The following is a 19,639-nucleotide window of genomic DNA, read 5'->3' on the forward strand; positions in this document are numbered from 1 at the left end:
AACTCCTGCAGGGCCCCAGTAGATGGCAACATTGACCTGAGTGTCCTTCAGCGCCCGCACGCCTCCCCTGAGCCCCGGCACCCGCCTGCCTGGGACCCGCACTCCTTACAAGGGGATTTGGGTGACGCCTACAGCTTGTTCCTATCTGCTGCCCCAGTCTCCGGGAGTTTGGATCATTAGCTGCCCTAATGAACAGAGATGTCACCTCAGCTGTGTAATATGCCAAACAGCAATGTGGGATCAGAGAAATACTAAAAGGAGAAAAAGAAAAGCTATAGGAATCAGCTTTCTGAGAGAAAAGCACATTCAAACTTCCAGTAGAGTTGTAGAATCATAGAATTGTTTGGGGTGGGACATTTCAACCAATTCCACTACAGTGAGGAGGGACATCTTCTACCAGCCCAAGTTGCTCAGAGCCCTCTCCAGCCTAACCTTGAATGTTTCCAGGGATGGGGCACCCAGCACCTCTCTGGGCAACCTGTTTCAGTGTTTCACCACGCTCCTTCTTGAAAACTTCTTCCTTTTATCTAATCTAAATTGACTGCCCTTCAGTTTCAAACCATCACCCCTTGTAAATCTCAAAAGGTGCAGCTAAGAAGTTTGAATACATGATGTCTTTTCAACTGCATACAGTTACTGTCTCTGGCACTACAAAATTATAGCTGCCATATTACTGCATGCCAATGTCCTGCAAATGACATGATGGTATTTGAAGAAAAAGCACATTTTTTGTGGCTATTAGCAAGGCATGATCTGAGATCTATATGAGTCAAATTGCACCCTGATAAAGTAAACATCAAAGCTGAGCACTAACCATAAGAAAATATTGAGAGTATCCCACAACACTCACCTCAAAAGCTTTTTTAACAAGTGTCCTCTGATATAGCACATATTTGCATATGCCATTATGCAAGTAAATACTGTTGAATACCATCCCTCTAATGCCTTGGTTAATCAAGGTCAACTCTAATGTGACACACAGGTGATATACGTTTCTGTACTGAAACTGACCAAAGAACTCCTCACCAGCCTTCATCTGCAGACTCTCACCTGCTAGCAGTTGAAAACAGCGAACACTGAAGCAAAGGAACAGCAAAATACCACACCAAAAAATCTCATTTGCCTTAGCCTGTGTAAGTTTTTTGAAGGCTGCTTTCAGCATTTTAGGCTATATAGTCAAATTTTTCTCTTGCCTGCACAGACATAAGACTAAAAATAGACAAATTAATTGAACATACCACTAGAGTAACCACAACTGATGTCCCGTATCCATTCTCTGATCACCAACATAGAAACTCTCTTGGCAGCCAGCTATGAAACAGGGAGCTCCAGCCCTTGGCAACAGAACCATTTCCTTGCTACTTGATCACAAATCCTGAAATTCAGTACTGTTGGTTACAGGTAACCTGCCATAATGGCATCAGGGTTTGCTTCACCATACCTTCCTCATCACCCTCACTAAATGCTCGTTTGCCATTTATCCTCTTCTCTTTGCTGTGTTTGATACTCCCCTTCTATGGTTATTCTGTACAAAGATAAATCAGTACCAAAAAGAAGAGAGGCTGTGCAATTGTAGCAATGGCTTACTGTCTGGTTTGTCTTTGCCAATATATGATTCAGACCCTGCTAAAACAAATGCAGTTGAAGCATCTATTTGAGCATGTAATTGAGCATTTCATTCATAAGTACTTTTCATTTTGCTACTATGAAACAATAACATAGGCTAACACTCTACTTCAAAATATAAAGAACTAGTGTGAGTACTGTGTTTCTAAGGGTTTGAGTAAGTGACCATAGATGAGCCTAGGCTGCTACCCCTAGGTATGAAACTTGGGAATAACTGGAGCCAATAACCAGAATGAAACTAGGATATAGCTGGCTGTAATAACACACTTCTCCATACTACCCATATTTAAATGCCAAGAACCTTCTTCTGGTTCTCAGTCATCTCCAGTAAACTGGAGTGGAGGTTGTGCACACTTACTGACAAGTTAACACTCAGCAGACACATTCTTCTGCTGTATAGAACAGAAATGGACAGCCAAAATTCTAGAGGCTGCACCAGCAAACCACAAAAACGTCATCCTAAACAACCTATAAGTCCTGCTGAAATGCAAAGCTTCTTGTGCCATATGTGATGCAATTAGTGTATCAGGGACATCCACACTAGGTAGGCAGGTGTGACACAACCTGCAGGACATGGGCAACAGCTGGAGGTCTGGAGGGATGGCCTGTGGCAGAATAACAGCTCTGATGACTCACAGACATGCAAGGCTTGCCCAAAGTTTTGATACAAAGAAGTAAACTATGTTAATTGTTCGAGTGTCTGTTGCTCATCTAAAAACACACAGAATTGTGTTGGAATATAAAAGGATCAAAGCATTTCTTAAGAGCAGGGACCAAAAAGAAAAAGAGTTTTGTAAAAACATCTCATTAAAACTAGACTAATCTGGAAGAGATGCACTACCTAATTGAACAAGCTATCTGTCAGACCCTCTCTAAGCAAGTATTCCAGGCAACTACAACATGCAGGTTCAGGATAAGCACGTGCTCTCATTTTTGAAGTCTGGGTTGGAATAGGATGTTTAGTGGCAGGAGCATAAAACAGGTCATCTCTTTGTCCAGCACTGATCTATGACCTCATATCTGGCTTGAGGAACTGAAGTATTTATGTACCAGATACAGAAAAATCTTACATTAGTCAGGGTATTCTATGTTTTTTCTTGGTTTATTCTAAATTATCAATGACTCAGTACCCAACTCTGGCTAAACCCTGATACTTTCTTGGGTTCACCAAATTCCTAAGTGTCATTCCAAGAAACAGCCCTTTCAGAAAGCATCTTTTCATCCCAAATTATACAGGCCATAGCTTTTGTGGCAATGTTTCTGAGGTGGTACAAGCTCCCCCACCAGAGGTCAAGAGAAAACAGAAAACAGTTAATATGCACATTCACTTGTCCCTCACAAGTGCTATTTGAGATCAAGTCTGACCACGCCTTTCTTTTTTGCAGGAGACTGACACCTGAAAATAGTTACCATCTCACTGAAATATCTGGCATCACTGACATTATTCCTGCACAATATTGTTTCTCTCTTTCTCTACTAAAATTTGTTGCTGTGAAATCCCAAGAATGCCAATGATTGATTTTGAAAGTCAGTGAATAGCTAATATATATCTAATAAGCAGCAAAATGAGGCAGATGTGACAGCAAGCAAAATGACAGTACGATAAAAAAGAATGACATTTAAAAAGCAGCTTCGTTTCGTTAACAGAAAACAACAACAACAAAACACAAAAACATAAGCATAAAACACCACTACTTCCCCCTTCAGCTTATTTGTAAAATCCATCTCATTGGTTAAACACCAAAGCGCTGCTCAAGAGGCAAATTGCTTGAAGTGGGAAGAATTTAGCTTTCATTGTAAGTAATACATTGTTACCAAGGACACGAGCAAACATGCATAATCCTGGTGGTTCCCACCCCGCAGAAAGGCCTGCGGGCACCCACTGTGTTGAAAAGAGTGGAAGGCAGCCTTGATACCCATCTCGGCACCCACCTCGCAGCCCTCTCTCCAAGTATGAGGCAGCAACAGTGCCCAGAGCGCAGAAACACAGCAATGATACCTCATGGCACTGACAGTGTCTTGTAAGTGAGAGGGCTAAAGGAAGTGGCAGTAATCCCACTCATGCCGGCTCTCCTCTCATTTTTAAATCCAACATTTGAAGGATCCTGGGCAGCAAAGAGAAGCAAACTTTTACAGTTCTGTCAAAAGCAGCAAGGGAGAAAAGCACTGATTATTCTATGGTTTTAAATCAATGTACATCCACACTGAGTTACCAGCAAACAGCCAGGGATGTCCTGCCTCTGAGGTCAAGGCTGACAGATGGTGCAGGTGCTCACATTCTCTAGAGGCAAGATGATGCTACTGAGAACCATGTGTGCACTACAAGATTTATGAGAGAGAAATGGAACCATGCCACAGACTGAGGTATTTTGTTGTTGTGCCATGTCCCTAAGCTCCTGTCTACTCTTCTTCACATCAACCTTATTTTTCTATTTTCCCCTCCCCCATTCCATCATGTAGCATCTCCCTGGTGACATCTCATTTGCCTCTTCCCACACAGAGGTTCCCAGCAGCACTATACTTAGACAATTCAGTAAGCTTCCTGGAGCCTGAGTTCGAAGGTTTATTCTACAGTGAACATAAAAACAGACATATACATAAGCTTAGATGAAGAGGTATTGTTGTGAGTCAGTGGCTCTTCACCTCTTTCACAGGTGTGAAGTTTACTTCTGGACCAACATCAAAGGGGCTTGAAGATAGCACAGCAAAGGTGCAGAAATCTAAACAAAGAAGTAATTAAACTACCATAAGAAAACTTTCTGGAACAAGACAGTCCAAGACTCCTCTTAAGCTCATGCAACTCTCCACCTGCAAAGCTGAAGACTTTGTATGCAGTATATGTTTTACTGTTGAGATTCCATACCTCCTGCAGGACCAGTCATTCAGCCTTGAGATGGATGAAGAATCAATCAACAAGTGGTTGTTGAAGGAAGAGGAAACAACATAAGTAATACAAGACTGGCCTCACACAAGGGTGAGTTACAGTGCACAGCATCCTGGCAATTACACAAGGACAAGCAGAAAAAGTATTCAGCAGATGAAAAATCAAATACGTATGTTGGCATATCTGTCCTTCCTTTATGTGAGCCAAATCTTAGCTGAAATGAACACAACTGCTGAGAAGTCACTGTAAATGTACTGTTAAATCCAAGTTCAAATCTGCCTGTTTGTGTGCCAATGTTCCTAACTGGCCATTCACATGTTGGATTAATTGCTGGCAGTACATAAGATACCATACTGGACCCCAACACAAACCAACACTGCCTTGTATCAACATTGCTTCATCTTTCTGTTAGATGATGCATTGTCTACTTTTTTCTAAAGAATTTAAACAAATAACCACAGAAAGTACATATTATAGTCCTAACTTCATTACATTATCTTTTTCCCCACACAGAAAGATTTTTGTTGTGCAAAAGCACCTGCATCACAACACACAGAAATTAAAACAAGGGCCTGAATCCACAGCAGTCAAAAGAGGGATACACTCGCAATGAGGCAACACTTGGCATTACCCCATCTAGGTTTTAGGTATTCAGCTCACAGACTAGCATTCACAAGTGCAAGCCAGACACCAAACTCTGACAAAGCCCAGGGCTAAAGGACTGAAGATTTGCCCTCTCAAAGGAGCATTGACTTTTTTTCATACCCTGGCTGCAGAGGTGGGGAAGAAAAATCCCTAAAGTAACAAAGAAGTGTCCAAGAAAAATGTTTCTCAAATCTACGCTCAGATGTTGCACTAAACATTATTGTAGTGAATTAGCTATCAACTAAGACATCTATAGGAGCTGGGCTCTCTCACAAGCAGAAACATTTCACTGTCGTCTCTCTGATGGTGCAAACTGTCCTACAAAATGGCACACTTTGAGTAACAGGCCAGTAGCGGTCACCGCACTCACTTCCTCTGCATGAAACAGTTCACACCCACATTCCCTCACCTTCCAGGAAAGCAACATAACAACCAGGCTATTGACTACATTGAGGAAGAATATTTAAACTTCTCCTCTGAGACTACTAGACAAGGTAAAGAGGACACACATGAAGCAATAACTCTTCCCTAAGACCAGGACATGAACCAGGTAGAGAGGAATCCTGCACTTCATTTGTTCCTAAAACTATCAATTTTTCTTTTAATTACAGTAATCTGAAAGAAATAGTAACCCACAGATAAATTTTCTCTCTTCCAAATCTTTGTTTCCTGCCTCCTCATGAACAACAGTTTCCCACGCACACAAAGCTGCCCTTGAAATCCTAAGAGGTCATTTTGAAACTGGAGCTCCACAAGTCAGATAGGACACAGTTTCATAGGGAAAAAAAAAAAAAAAGTATTTATTACTCATAGACAAGCAATAAAAATATGCTTCAGGCAACTGTTCAAACTGTGGAATGAGACCAAGTTACATAATCCTTATTTGTTCCCTTCCATACAGACTCCCTGACATATGAAATACAAGAAAGCCCCCATTAGTATGCTCAGAACTTGAAAGTTTGGGTTTGCCAGCCTTTTACCAGGCAATACAGTCAATATCAACCAGAACATGCCAACGTGCAGCTTAACAGGCTGCATAATTAGGCAGGTTCTGGCATTTTCCACTGGCCAGTGCAGGGAGCTGTTGTAAAATCCATCACTGGAAGGCATAAAAACTCCCAGATACACAACTAGGCTGCACCCGGAAAAACAAATTCTAAGCATGTAAGTGATGTAGAGATCACTTATAAAAAGGCTATATGAGCACATAAATAAAGGGGGATGGTTGAACTGCTTCATACCTAACTTCAGTGTACTTGACTCCACAACCGTGGTGTGCATGTGTGTCTGACTGCCCAGGGTGCCTTTTTCAAAGAGGAGAAAGTGAAGGCCACCCTACCTCCTGCCTTCTCAAAGAAATGACACCTCATGTACCACCTAACCTGCTCCAACAGCTGCCAGCACATGTAGGATTGCCTGGGTGCCAGCACAGAGCTGAGTGAAGAAAGTGGCTCTGCCTGTGGAGCCAGTTTGTCACCTGCTACCTAAGTCAGTCACAAAAGGAGTTGGGGCATCCATTTACTTTGGCATTTCACAGGGATTTTCCAGCACTCTCAGCTCAGTCTCCGCTTCCGCAATTTCCAACAGCAGCAGTCTCCAGCTATTGCTCTTCCTGGCTGAGTCTTTCCATCCCTTCAGCCTGGCTCTGGCCTGAATCTGTATAATTTTCCCAGGCTTCTGAGTACAGATCTCTTTCCCCAAACCTGTTGCCTCTAACTCTTGTCCCTGTTGTAACCCCAACCAGAGGCATGAGAGGTTGCCAGAGAACACCCATGTACAAAAAGCTGTTCCTGCAGCCACTTCCTTCCCCCTAATCTCAGAAGGCAGCCGTGGCTGATACTCAGGTTCTGCTCTGTGCTTCAAGCTCTCATTTTAAACATGCTTCAGACTGAAAAAGCCTTCAGAAAAAAAAAAAAAAAAGAAAGAAAAAACCCACAAATAAACAGAACCAACATCTTGCAATTTATTAAGGCCTTTAAGAGTGTGTGCAGAGCAACAAATTTCATTGTTAATCCATCATTTGATCAAATCCAGAAAAGTTAAAAAAGGCAGGGGGGAAGCTGCTATTGGACATAGAAATGCAACAAGTTAAATATCTAATTCTTACTATAAAGCACAGAGAAGTTACACTAGTAACAGAATTTTCACTAATAATAGTGCACTGAAATGGGTACACTTTTTTATCCTTCCCAATTTTTTCCTGTGAGCAATTGAGCTGTTCATTTTTCCACTGAAATGTCAAAGATATAAATACTTACCTGATGCACACACCTGGAACAGAATTTAAACCCCTCTGGAGGTGGTTTAATGGTTAAAATATAGCACCAGGATCTAGGTGACATCATGCAGTTCTAAAAACACAAAATACCTTACCCACTTACACTTTAATCTGGATTAGAGGATAGCCAGTCAGTGCTGCAGTGCAAATATTTGGCAATAGCCACAGCCAACGGCCATGCCGGAAATGTATTAACCAGAAGAAAAGAGAGCTGCTTGTCTCATGTAACTTCTATGTCAAAATAAATTATCCGTGACTGCACATCACACCTCAGCATTGCTTTGTGTGGAAGATAAAACGCTCTGATTTACAGCATTATAAATGTTTGCTAAATGCCTCAATTGTCCTGTCTTCTTTCAAAGTGGCACTTTATTATTAGCTTACAGAGTGTGCTAAGTAAGGCAGGTAATTTTTTCCTGATTTCTTATTGACCCCTTAAAAAAATCTGTATTTTAGTAATATTCCTTTGAATAAGAAGAGTGTCTGCTTTACCTCAGCATTCAGTGATGAACAGCCACATTCAGCTCCTTGTTACTATGGCAATATTTCGTAGGAGGTCCAGAAACAGACTGAAGCTTTTATCATCTCCCTTTGTACTCAGGATAACCTCTCCCCCTTTATTTTTGAACAAAACAGCCACAAAGAGGGATGGTGAATCATTCAGAGAATCAAAATAAAGGTTATTTTATTAACTTTGTTGTTATATTAACTGAGGATGAATTACTGGTCTATAAATGGGATATAAACACCAAACACCTTAAGATATGTTCTTGTAAACTGTTTTCTTTCTTTTCATGATGAAATGGAAAAAAAAAAAAAAAAAAAAAAAAAAGAAAGGAGCCTTCGTGACCCACCCTGCTTGCTTCTCAAGCAAAACTGAACACCTTTGCTGTCTGGCTGTATCCAGACAATGGTGCGAACAAGGATCGCTCACACAACTTGCTATTTCCCCTGTAAACAACTAAACCAGTCAATGTAGGCACATTTGTGAGCATCAGGTGTGATGAAATCCTGCTTTTTATGTGACCCCATCCAAGAGGCATGGAAATAGGTTCCTGCGTGACTACTAACACCACCTCCTCTCTATTCATGTGCTTCTAACTAGCAATGGTTTAAGCCCCCCCCACTCCCACCTCCCCTAAAGAGAAAAAAAAGGGGTGCAGAGTAAACTCTTCAGGTGGTCAGTGTGGTACAAATTGTATTCTGACCTGCTGGGCACAGTCAAGATTTATAGCAAAACATCTCATTTGCATCCATTGACTCAGCCCCTTGTGGAAGCTCTCCCTAGCTGGATCAGTCAAAGCAAACCAGATGAGCAAAGGTTTCCAGCTCACAGGATTTGATGGTTTAGGAAGCAGGCATGCTAAGCAGCTCAGCCAGCTGAGCCAAGCAGGTCCTGCCACAGCTGGGGATCAGCCAGTGGTGGCACAGCTGTCTGCAACCAGTTTTCTGAGCTCCTTCTGCTCTGCTTGAAATCTGTACTCATTAACCACAGGTTAGAGATACATTTACTGTCTTCAAATTTCTTTTGAAATTCCTCATTCTGAAGTTAAGAAAAAGAAAACAAAATCACGGAACATTTTTCCTCCCTCCCCCCCCCCAAAAAAAAAAATACAAAAAAACCCCAATGAAAACAAAAACCCACCAAGAAAAAAAAAATCCAAAAAACCCCAACCCTTCAGACTCAAGAAAGGAGTGGTTTAGGATTTCTAGCTTGATTCACTATCGTTTTCCAGTTGCTCATTCTGATGAGAGTACCATTTGGCAGGTGAATTTTGTAGTCCATGGTTCTACTTACACTTCAGTACTGCCCTAGATAACCCATGTTCTTCCTCCTTTGCCTGCCCCTAGTCTGCAGTTTTGACAGCTGCACATTCTCAATATATGTTCCTGTGGCTTTCAACATTTTTAAAATAATTTGGCAGTGGAGGCAGAGATTCCTCATTAACAGATTTAAGCCTATAGGTCATTGGCTTACTTTTTCAGAAATGTCATTAAACCCTTAGAAGTAACTGGCATTTTCCAAACAATTCACACACTGTAGCAATTTTTTTATCTCAAACAGCAGAGAACCACTATAGAAACATATATTCCAAAAGAAGTCCAAAAAAAGAAAAAAAAAGACACTCCTAACAGTAAATTGTCAATATGACAAGATTAGTAATAAGCACATGAATGCCCTATCCTGCGCAGTAAACTTTCCTAAACATGCCAGGAACCAAAAACTAGTTCAAAAAGCATTGTAAGCATCAATATGAATTCAATATTTGCTATTTCACAGTAATTTCCCCCTGCAATATTGCCAGTTTTTAGTTAAAGATATCACGGTGATCATTAACAGTGTCTGGGTCAGACTATTTCCCATTTTGAGAAAATCTTTTTGTAATCTCACTGGGAAAAATTAAATGAGATTGAAAGCAATAGATTAGTATTTTCCATGTATGTGTAATTTAAAAGAATCACATCCTAATGACATCTTGTGCATTACCCCACACATATATCTGCCAAGACATATTATTTTCTACCTTAAAATGACCTGCATGAAGCTGTCGTACAACATTTTTCTCAAAGTTAAAAGCAGCTCAGGGACTACCTATGAATTGAAAAACATCCAATCTCCATAGAACATATGGCTGAATACAGTGAGCAGTACAAAATATCTTCTTAACAAGTACTTAACACCAGGGCATGATAGTGGTCTTTTTTAATAATGTTTGTGCAGAGTGTTCGGGCCTGTCTTGAGAAGAGATTTCAGGTATTGCAAACTGATGTGGAGAAGGTGTGTGAACATGTATGACAACCCACCCGGTAAGAGGCATGAAATTCACTCTCAAGATCTGTTCAGTACTTCACATGGTGATAAAATGACACATAGTCCCACACAACAGTCTCACAGAAACATTTATTCAACTGCTGACTCTTTTTCTCTTTGCTTTGAAACTTTGCACTGCAGGGGTGAGGGAAAGAAGGGGAGACCGGTTTCGCTCATTATCAGAAACGATATGAGAAGCTGTAACAGTGGTTGCTGCAGAAGGGAAAAAAAAAAGGGAGGACTATATTATATGAATATCTACTAAAATGGCTGGATCTCTTTAAAGATCTTCACATACTAGACACTAAGCAAATAAAATGTTTTCAAAGAACATAGCCATAATTACCACACGCATTATGTTAAAACAAAAACAACAACAACAACATCAACAAAATACAAACAAAAACGAGAGAGAAAAGTAAAGCCGCAGCTTCTTACTGAGAACTATTAACTCTTTCCCGGGCCGGGCCACCACAGGGGGAGCAGGGTCGATGGGGCCCCACAGAGGGGCGGCCACCACTCTGTCCCCTCCGGCACTCCCGGGAGGTTCCCATGGTTTCCCATCCCACGGGAGAGGCACGACCCCGGCCAAGGACACCTCTCGCCTCGGGACACCCCCTCGCCGCAGTTTTTCCCTTGTCAATTGCTCTCAGGTGCTTCACGCACCAAGCGCCTTTTCGGCAGAATTTTGCTTTTACTTCTTCCTACTTCTGTCCTAGTCCTAAACAGCCTCTGATACGTTTTAATTTAAAACACTGAGAGTTTGGTTGCTTAGTGCTGTTCCCACTCGGGTTTTGCTGTTCAGAAAATTCCCTGGCAAAGTAAATGCTGTGAATCATTTCCTAGCTCCTCACTGTGTGACGTACCTGCCCGGCTGTTGGGACCATGCCGGTGGGTGAAACTGGCAGCCAAGAGAATGTTTAGGGAAAAAAAAGTCAGAATTTGCTACAGTTTGCTCTCTCCTGTGCTATTTGCTAAGAAGGTAATAGCTTCTGCGCTAATTTATTTTTATGCTTAATTAGGAACTTTTTTGTCTTTTCATTCAAAGCTCAGCTCTTACCAACACCCAAGTGTGATGGTGACAGGAAAGATAATGGAAGTATTACACTCCTTTTAGTCAGAGTGCTGAGAGCTGAACATCTGTTGACCCTCACTGAACAGTTAATTTAACCAAAAAGTAAAACTAATTCCGGGAGAAGAAATAATTCTTACAGTTTTTATTACACCTAGCACTTCCACACAAAATGTGGGCCCTTACAATAAGAATGACCTAATGTCATTGTCGTGGTTTAAGCCCAGCTGGCAACTAAGCACCATGCAGCCACTCACTCACCACCTCCCCACCCCCAGCCTTTGAATGGAAAGGACAATCAAAAGTAAAGCTTGTAAGTTAAGAAAAGTTTAATAATTGAAACAAAGTAAAATATAATAGCAATTATAATTAGTAAAACAAAACCACAAAACAAACAAGTGATACACAATACAACTGCTCATCACCCGCTGACCAATACTAGACCCTAAACCCAGATCAGCCCCCATTCTGGGTAGCTCCCACAGTTTATATACTGGGCATGATGTTCTATAGTATGAAATACCTCTCTAGTCTGTTCTGGTCACCTCTCCTGGCTATGCTCTCTCCCAGTTTTCCTTTTGTGCACCTCCTCACTGGCAGAGCATGAAACATAAAGAAAGAGGCCTTGACTTAGGATGAAAAGGACTTAGCAAAAAACATCAGTGTGTTATCAACATTATTCTCATGCTGAATCCAAAACAGCACAGTACTGAGAAGAAATCAACTCTATCTCAAATGAAACCAGAACAGTCATTAACTCAAGGCAACTGACTGCAAAACACAGGCCGCATGTTTTTCATATCTTCAATTTTATAGGGTGCGGGGGGGGGGGAAGGCAACAAAGAAACCTTTAAGCCATCCCAGAATTCTTAGGTCCTCATTGTACACTGCAAGGAAGGGAAAAAATGGATATTAAATAATGTCCTTCCAAAATAACCTTTAACTCTTTTGATAAAATTATGAGCGGTTAAAAGACCTTATTTGATTGTCTATGCATTCATCTTACTGTTATCACTAGGAAACAGCTTCTTTCTCTGGAAGTAGCTCCTAACCCATGCCACAGCCATCTGCTTGCTTGGTCCTGAAGCTGGGTGAGATCCAAACTAGAGCCCATCAGCTCAGCAGTCCTGCTGCAGGCATTCATTCAGTCAGGGTCACAATGTTTTCCCTATATTCTGAAGTAACAAGAGCAGCCATAAATAACAAACTACCAGCACTATTTCAAGAGACTATTACTTCAGCTTTAGCTCCCGGGGAAGGGAAAAGAAACATTCACATCTTTCTTGGAGACCAGGAAGTGAACTGCAGTAAGGTTTGTTAGGATAGTTACTTGGCATCCTTTGGGCTCACCTCCTGCCACCTTTGGTGTCAGCTGGGAGCTTGCACATCACCATACCTGGTCATTGCAAAGCAGTGATTTCTCTTCCAGGAAGTGCCAAAGCCAAGCCTTCTCAAAAGCTCTTCTCTTTACAAAACCACCACCTAAAAGAGGCTTTTTCTTAAGAGAGAAAATAGAATGTGCCTTTAAGTACCTCCCAAAAACAACCCACAAAACCAAAGAAAGAGCCCCCCAACTCTAAGGACCGTTGCTGATCAACACAAACACCACCCCACTAGTCCTCTCAGGACAGCAGCCCACCAACTGATGCTCCCATCCAGCTGTGTGTCAGATCCCTTAGGCACAGCTGGGAAGGGCAGGTGTAGATGTCTGTCAACAGCTCGGCAAATACCACTTGTATGAGCTTTACAAGCACTCTGGTGAGGAAAGCCACAAAAAGCATAAAAGCTGGGCAACACCATGCTCTCCCCCCAGCTTTGACAAGAAAGATGGTACTAACTGTCAGTGGAGGGGGAAAGCTGAGATTTGGGCTAGAACCCAAGAACAAACTCAGTGATGCTCATTGCTGGGGCTGTTTGGTTAGGGAAACATGGGCTTCCTCTCTCCACTCAGGCTTGCCAAGAAACAGCAGTAAGTCCAACACTATTTATTAGCTACCTTGCAAAAAAAAAAAAAAAAAAAAAAAAAAAAAAAAAAAAAAAAAAAAGGACCAATATGTGTTGGTGGGGTGTTTTTTTCCACTGTAAATCATACTGATGGGTTTGGAGGAAGAAGCTATCTAAGCTATCTACCCTGATGCAATTATTGATTAATTTAAGCATCCATGGCACCAGCTGCTCCTAATTCTCCTTCAGCAGCTAAAAGGGTTATGAATGGGAGGCTTAGGCTAAGGCACTTTGGAGGTGGCTAATATACTGTAAAAGCCAAATGTAGTGACTTCCAGGCTGCTTGTTGGTTCTTGTGGTAAAATCAAATCTATGCCATCTGAGAAGTATTCCTAAACATGCCTGATTTGTTCACTGATATAGAAGAAGGGTTCTTACCTTGTCAGTATTTACAATGGAGCAGCTCCAGAGGCTGAGAACTGGGGGGAAACCAGCAGTGGCCTCATCTGTCCAGGGAAAGCTCTCTCACCTTAGTTGAGCGCATGTGCAGCAGAGGGACAAGGACAGATTGTCCTTGAATTTTCTTGAATTTTCCAGTCATGCCAATAGCAATCTGTCCTGAACCCATGTCTCAGATGGAGGAAGGCTCAGGCTGACTGGGGACCAGTGGGATGGGAAGTTTTGGTTCTCAACAGTTCAGAATGCTCTTTCTTTCATTTAGGAAAGGAACAGTGATTAGTTCACTATATGATGCCTATTCCCATACAATAAATAACGGATCTTAGATAGCAGTAGCAATGCTGCACTAAGACAAATGCAATGATTTATTTCAGGGTTTTCACCATTGTCTGAATTTACGTTTTGGTCTTTTGAGGCCTGCCACTGAGCTCAAATGTCCACTATGACACACATTAATGACTTAGTTTTATTATGTGTAACTTATCTACAATTTTTAGATATTAGAACCCAACAGTTTTCTTTTTAACTGAAAAAATACTGAGAGGTAAGCTATGTGCAAAATTAACAGAAGTTACTGTTAGTATGGAGGAAGTATCTTCCTCTGTCTCCTCTAATTTTGCTTATAAGATTTATGGGTATTTCAGATGAAAGTATTCAGAACACTATTTTTTCAGAACATCATTTAACATTCAAAGAGAACAGAAGGGGAGCAAATAAAGAAACAATAAATCTTAATGTTACCATTTGGTAAAGGAGGTACTATTACAGTCAGTCAGTAGTTACATGACTTCAGAGAATCCGGCCCAAAATCAGGACTGCACAACCTCATCTCAGGATGAACCCATCTCAGTCCCACTTCCAGTTACCGTGCACAATGACAGAAGATCTTAGCTGCATGACGTCTGGGCAGCTTTGCTCTAATCAATTCTTCAGGGGAAGAAAATAAAAGGTAACTCCCAAGTTCTCAAATTCTTCTTTCTAGTGTACTTTGAGCAGATTCCTCCGTTGTCAGAGTTGGCCGTCTTCTTCAGTTTCACACCCCTTCAGCTCATGCTGTATTTGTTGCTGCTGTGCATTCAAATTTATTGATTTTTTTGCCACACTTCAGGCTCTGAACAAAGCAGCTTTCAGCCTCACAAGCTTTAACATACTTCAGCCCATAATGAGTGAATCACTTTTTGCTGCAATTGGAGATACTGATTATAGTCGATAAGAAACCATAGAGCAGTTATAAGGAACAACATTAGGAGTCCAGGATGCTCATTTGTAAACATGCATTTCCAAAAGAGACATAAAAGGAAAATTCAGCTATAGCTTAACTATTACCATTTTCCTTATTGTTAGAAGACGGAAAAACAACAATAAAAAGTGAGTCTACATCAATCCAGTATATATTAAATTTGGCAAGAAATTTGCGACTGTTGAGGCATATTTGCTTGAAGATGTTACTGAAAATTGATAATTACAGCAGAATTATATGCAAACTCAGCTAAAGTGATATGAAGATGCATGTATTTCATAGCTATCACTACAAATGAATCTTTGCATTTGTGTAAATGAAATAGAATTAGACTCTGTAAATTCTCATGCCCCTTGCTTTCCTCTGCATCCTACAAGCATAGCTATTTCACACTTGTCTTACAGTGGTTCATCACTTTTTCAATGGCAGTATCAATGCATCTAATAAATAAATATTTTCTCAAAGCATGTAATTCCTGAAATTTCAGGTTAAAAAAATGGAAAAAAGTGCTTGAACAAACAAAAATGTAGCACACTGCTACATAGTGCAAATAATATATAGAAAGGTCTATCTTTTATGATTTAATAGAACAGTCAACACAAACGTCATCTGGTGTAAACAACTCACATCTAAGTGAAATGTATAATGCCCAATTTGTGGCACTGATCTTTGTTTTACTCTGCTAAGATGAATTCAATTTAACGGGTTCCTACATGCTCAAACATTCATTTGCAAAACATTTATAGAATCACAGTAAATGCTTAGGTCTGACTGTTGTTCTGAGAAGCTGGGTAACAATATGAGAGCGGCAGTAGGAGGCCGAGACAACTGTCAGCCTATTCAAGATTTACCTTTCCTTTTCTGACGGTAATTTTTTAACCTCTCGCGGGCCCTCCTCGCCTCTCCCAATACACTGAGCTCTGAGCACCAGGTACGGTCACAGCCCGGAGCGGGGAAGGCTGTGGTGAGCCCTGGCAATGTGAGGCCGGGGGACGCTGACAAAGGATGCTGCTGCTGCTGCGCTTCCTCCCTCCTTCCCTCCTCCTCCCCCTCGTAAATTGGCAGCAGCTCGAAAGGTCGGATGTGTCTGAATTACTGTCTGGGAAAGGGTGAAATCGCGCTGAACACGCACAGACCCAGCCGCTCCCCTCCCGTTGCCCGGCGCAGACGCGGCCCCGGGTGCAGACGACCTGATCAGCCTCTGCCCACTCCGCGGTCGCCCGCACTGCCCCCTTCTCCTCCTCCAGTTCATGTGAGGAATGCTCCCCGCTGGAGCGGTGGCCGCCCCCGCCACCATCTGCCCCCCAGCAGGGACGGGCTCGCCCCCACCTGCTCGATATCCTGCCCGCACCGCACCGTCTCCTCCGCCTGAGCGTCTTCTTTGGAGCCGAGTTGGCGGCGACTGAATCAACAAGCAAACCTGTGAACGGTACCAGGCTCTTTCCACGGCGGTCGGCCCGCCATCCTTACCTTGAGGACATCGAGACAGCGAACACGCGCTGGTGGACACCGCCAGACTGGGGACGCGAAGCTACCAAGGCGCAAAGGCTACCGCAACACAGGAGTCATTTATTCAAATAAATAAAAATGAACTTTTATGTACAAATATACAAAACCATTACGCACATCTTATAAAGTACTCGTAAGTCTTAAAAAAAAACCCCAAGGGTGGAGGCAGGATGCCCAAAGCCAGCTGCCCTCCCTCCGAGCACCGGCCGTCGCCGCTCCTTTGTCCCTCGCCCCAGCGGTGGCGCCGCCCCCCACATCGGCTCCAGGACGGGGGGCTCTGCGAACAGCCCCACGGCGGGACCCCCGGCGCCGACGGCACGACAAAGGCTATGACTGCTGCAGACGGCGGCCCCACCTCTCGAACCGGAGGCCCCTCCGCGCCGCTCCCCCGGCCCCGGTCCCGGGGCGGCTCAGAGGGTGCCGAGGTGCGGCAGCGTCTCCAGCCGCTCGGGGTGGTCGCGGCCGACCGCTTTCTCCACGCCGCGCAGCCACTCAGTGCATTTCCGCACCAGCCCCTCGTCTGCTGCCGCCCCCGCCTCCTCCTCCTCCTCATACTCCTCGTCGTCGTAGCGGTGCTGGTCGTTGAGCAGCGAAACCTTCAGCAGGGCGCGCAGGTCGCCGCCGCCGCGCCGGGCCAGGGTCGCTCTGCCGCCGGGCGCGGGGGTGATTTGCCCCCGCTGTCGCTCCAGGCTGCGGCGCTGCAGCACTCGAATCGCCTCCGGGGGCAGGCTGAGAGAGAAGCGCCCCGCCGCCTCCCCCGGTCCCCCGCCGAGGCTCTCACAGGAGCGGCTGCCCGCCCCCGGGCGCCCCCGCGCCTGCGGCGGGGCGGGCTGGGGCCGCGCTCCCCGCTCAGCCGGCACCCTCCGTGGCGGCGGCCGCTGCAGGGACGAGCAGGGCCAGGAGCTGGAGAGGGGACCTGGCCGCTCCGGGGGCGCTCCCCGCGCCTTCCTCGGTGCCTTCTCCTCCGCGGGCCGCGGCGCTGCCTTCTTGGGAGCCGAGGCGGCCGCCGGCGGCTTCTTGGGCTGCAGCCGGGCGGCAGCGGAGGAAGCCGTGGGGGCCGGCAGGAGAGGCGGCAGGGTGGCGGTGCGGCCGGGAGCTCCCTCCGGCTCATCGCTGCGGGCCCAGGGAGCCGTGGGGCGCGCTCCGGGCAGAGCGGCGCCTCTCCCCGCGGGCGGGCAGGGGCCCGCGGCGCGCCGGGGCTGCAGCCCCATGGCCACAGGCAGACGAGGAGCCCCGACCGCCGGCGCTGGATGCGAGCTCGATCTGCACCGACAGTCGTGGCTTTTCCCTCCCGATAACCCGCCCCCCTTCCCGCCCTTCGCCCGCCCCGGGAACACCCTTCCCCGGCGCGGGGTGGGCGTGCGGGCAGGGATTGGGGTACTGCCGGCACTGTCCGTTCTTCCTGAACGAGCCTCACTAGCTCGCTGCGAGTGCTACTTTTCCCGATCCTCTTCCGCCCGGCCCACAGCAGAGCCGAAGGTAAAGAACAGTACGGCGGGGCTCATGCACGCCCCTAGGGCAAACAGGCTCCAAATTCTTCCCAGAGTCCTCAAGCGTCCAAATGTGAAAGGGCAGTATTTTAATGTCACATTACACTAACACCCTCTTCAAAACTTTAATGATATTTTGAGCTCCTTGATTACTTGAATTACCGTGAATAAGGTTAGGCAGACTAGACAAGACTGCACTCACACTCAGACAACTTGCAGACTTGCTACTACACCAAATTTAAGGACAAGAGCTGCTCTGCTTACTCAGGAAGAGCATAGTCCGGACGTGTTTCTTCCTAGCCTCAATCCATCTGTGACTGAGACAGAGTGCATAGTTCAACAATGCTGTTGTGGTGGTTTCTTGGTTTGTTTTGTTGTGGGTTTTGGTTCTTGGATTTGGTTGGTTGGTTTTGGGTTTTGTTTGTTTTTTTGTTTGTTTTGTGTTTTGTCGGTTGGGGTTTTTTTTCTGATGGACAAGGCAGCAATTTCCTTTCAAGTCCTACTCAACAACAGAGGTGTGTAGAGGTTTCATGGGACAGCAGTAAGTAAACATGTTTCCTGTCAATCCAAGATTACTACCACTCCAAAATTTAGCCAAAGTAGTCATGGCATATCATTTCTACAGCATTTACTTCGAAGTACTATTTTACGTAGCATACCAAAACTTTATCAAAAGATAGGCAAAACATATGTAGTCCACTGGGATAGAGATCTTCACACCTATGGTTCCACACTATCATAAAAGGTATTATACTATGAGGATTCATCAGCTGTGAGCTTTTGGAATACTCACTAAAGAAAGACAGGATGTGAAGGAGCAAAAAATATAGATAAAACAATAAAGTGTATGTGCTCTGTATGCAGATGGAGGAAGTAAATCCTTACATTTTCAGGAGAGAAAAACAAGAGCACATAATGTAACAGATTAAAGTGCATATAGGGGCCTACCGGTACATGGAACTTTTGGACCTCAGCTCTTGAACCCTTTCTCTCCTGGTGATCAAAGTGTTAACTGAGCAGTGTTAACTTCATTATTTACCATAGTGCATAAATAAATAGGAAAAATATCAGAATAACCAATACCATTCTAATTAAAACTTACAGTAATTAATTGTATACCATCAGAACTGATGGATTATGGGCAAAACAAGCTCTGGAGCAACTGAAGGCCCAGTGCTGAAGCACTGACTGACTAGTGGGAAGGGATCCCCTTGGGGTCAGCTGTGATCAGTGGCAGCAAGAGAGGAAGACGCGGTGATGGCCATAACCTGGACTACATCCATCACCACCTCTGCATATGCTACTTCAATGCAAATTGAAAACTACAAGGAACTCAAAGTTCCCTCAAGGGTCCCCCAGCACTGAAGTGCTGGGGTGGGCAAAGCTGGAGCACATGTCACTACACCACACAGTTACTAGCGAGCCCAAGAGCCTGCTGCAGGGCCAGGACTACCCAGGCCCCCATCACCAGCAGGAAGGATGCCTCACTGGCAATTTGTTTTTTTAATCAGTTAAAAGGTGTTCCTTGGTTGGCAGTTTAGATGCAAAATAATGCAATCACCCTGTATACAGTTTCCCCAAAAGATATTGCTATGTTTTGCAAAATACACTGAGATTCACAGGAATGTATTGTACTGCAATTCCTCTCTTTAGTCTGAGCCCTGAATACTAAGACTGGGG

General features: G+C 44.2%; 1 protein-coding gene and 1 long non-coding RNA gene across 2 annotated transcripts in view; both read right to left on the reverse strand.

Moving 5' to 3' along the window:
- LOC114061329 overlaps positions 1–10,298 on the reverse strand; it is a 54,267-nt gene extending 43,969 nt beyond the window's left edge. Inside the window, exon 1 of the long non-coding RNA XR_003572090.1 lies at positions 10,239–10,298. This is a non-coding gene — a long non-coding RNA (uncharacterized LOC114061329). The remainder of the gene's footprint in view (positions 1–10,238) is intronic.
- A 6,211-nt stretch (positions 10,299–16,509) lies between these two features.
- Positions 16,510–18,211, reverse strand: PRR18 (proline rich 18). The gene has a single exon (XM_027891695.1). It carries the CDS (start codon positions 17,678–17,680, stop codon positions 16,880–16,882), a length of 801 nt encoding a protein of 266 aa, XP_027747496.1. The 5' UTR covers positions 17,681–18,211; the 3' UTR covers positions 16,510–16,879.
- Between the last annotated feature and the right edge of the window lie 1,428 nt (positions 18,212–19,639).

The sequence above is a fragment of the Empidonax traillii genome, unplaced genomic scaffold (genome assembly GCF_003031625.1).
Source record: "Empidonax traillii isolate 1590-97213 ecotype Southwest subspecies unplaced genomic scaffold, ASM303162v1 scaffold326:size758569, whole genome shotgun sequence".
In the NCBI taxonomy this organism is placed as follows: domain Eukaryota; kingdom Metazoa; phylum Chordata; class Aves; order Passeriformes; family Tyrannidae; genus Empidonax; species Empidonax traillii.

What these genes read in the sequence shown, in the direction of transcription:
- PRR18 (XM_027891695.1), bottom strand. Translation starts at nt 17,680, where the DNA reads ATGGGGCTGCAGCCCCGGCGCGCCGCGGGCCCCTGCCCGCCCGCGGGG.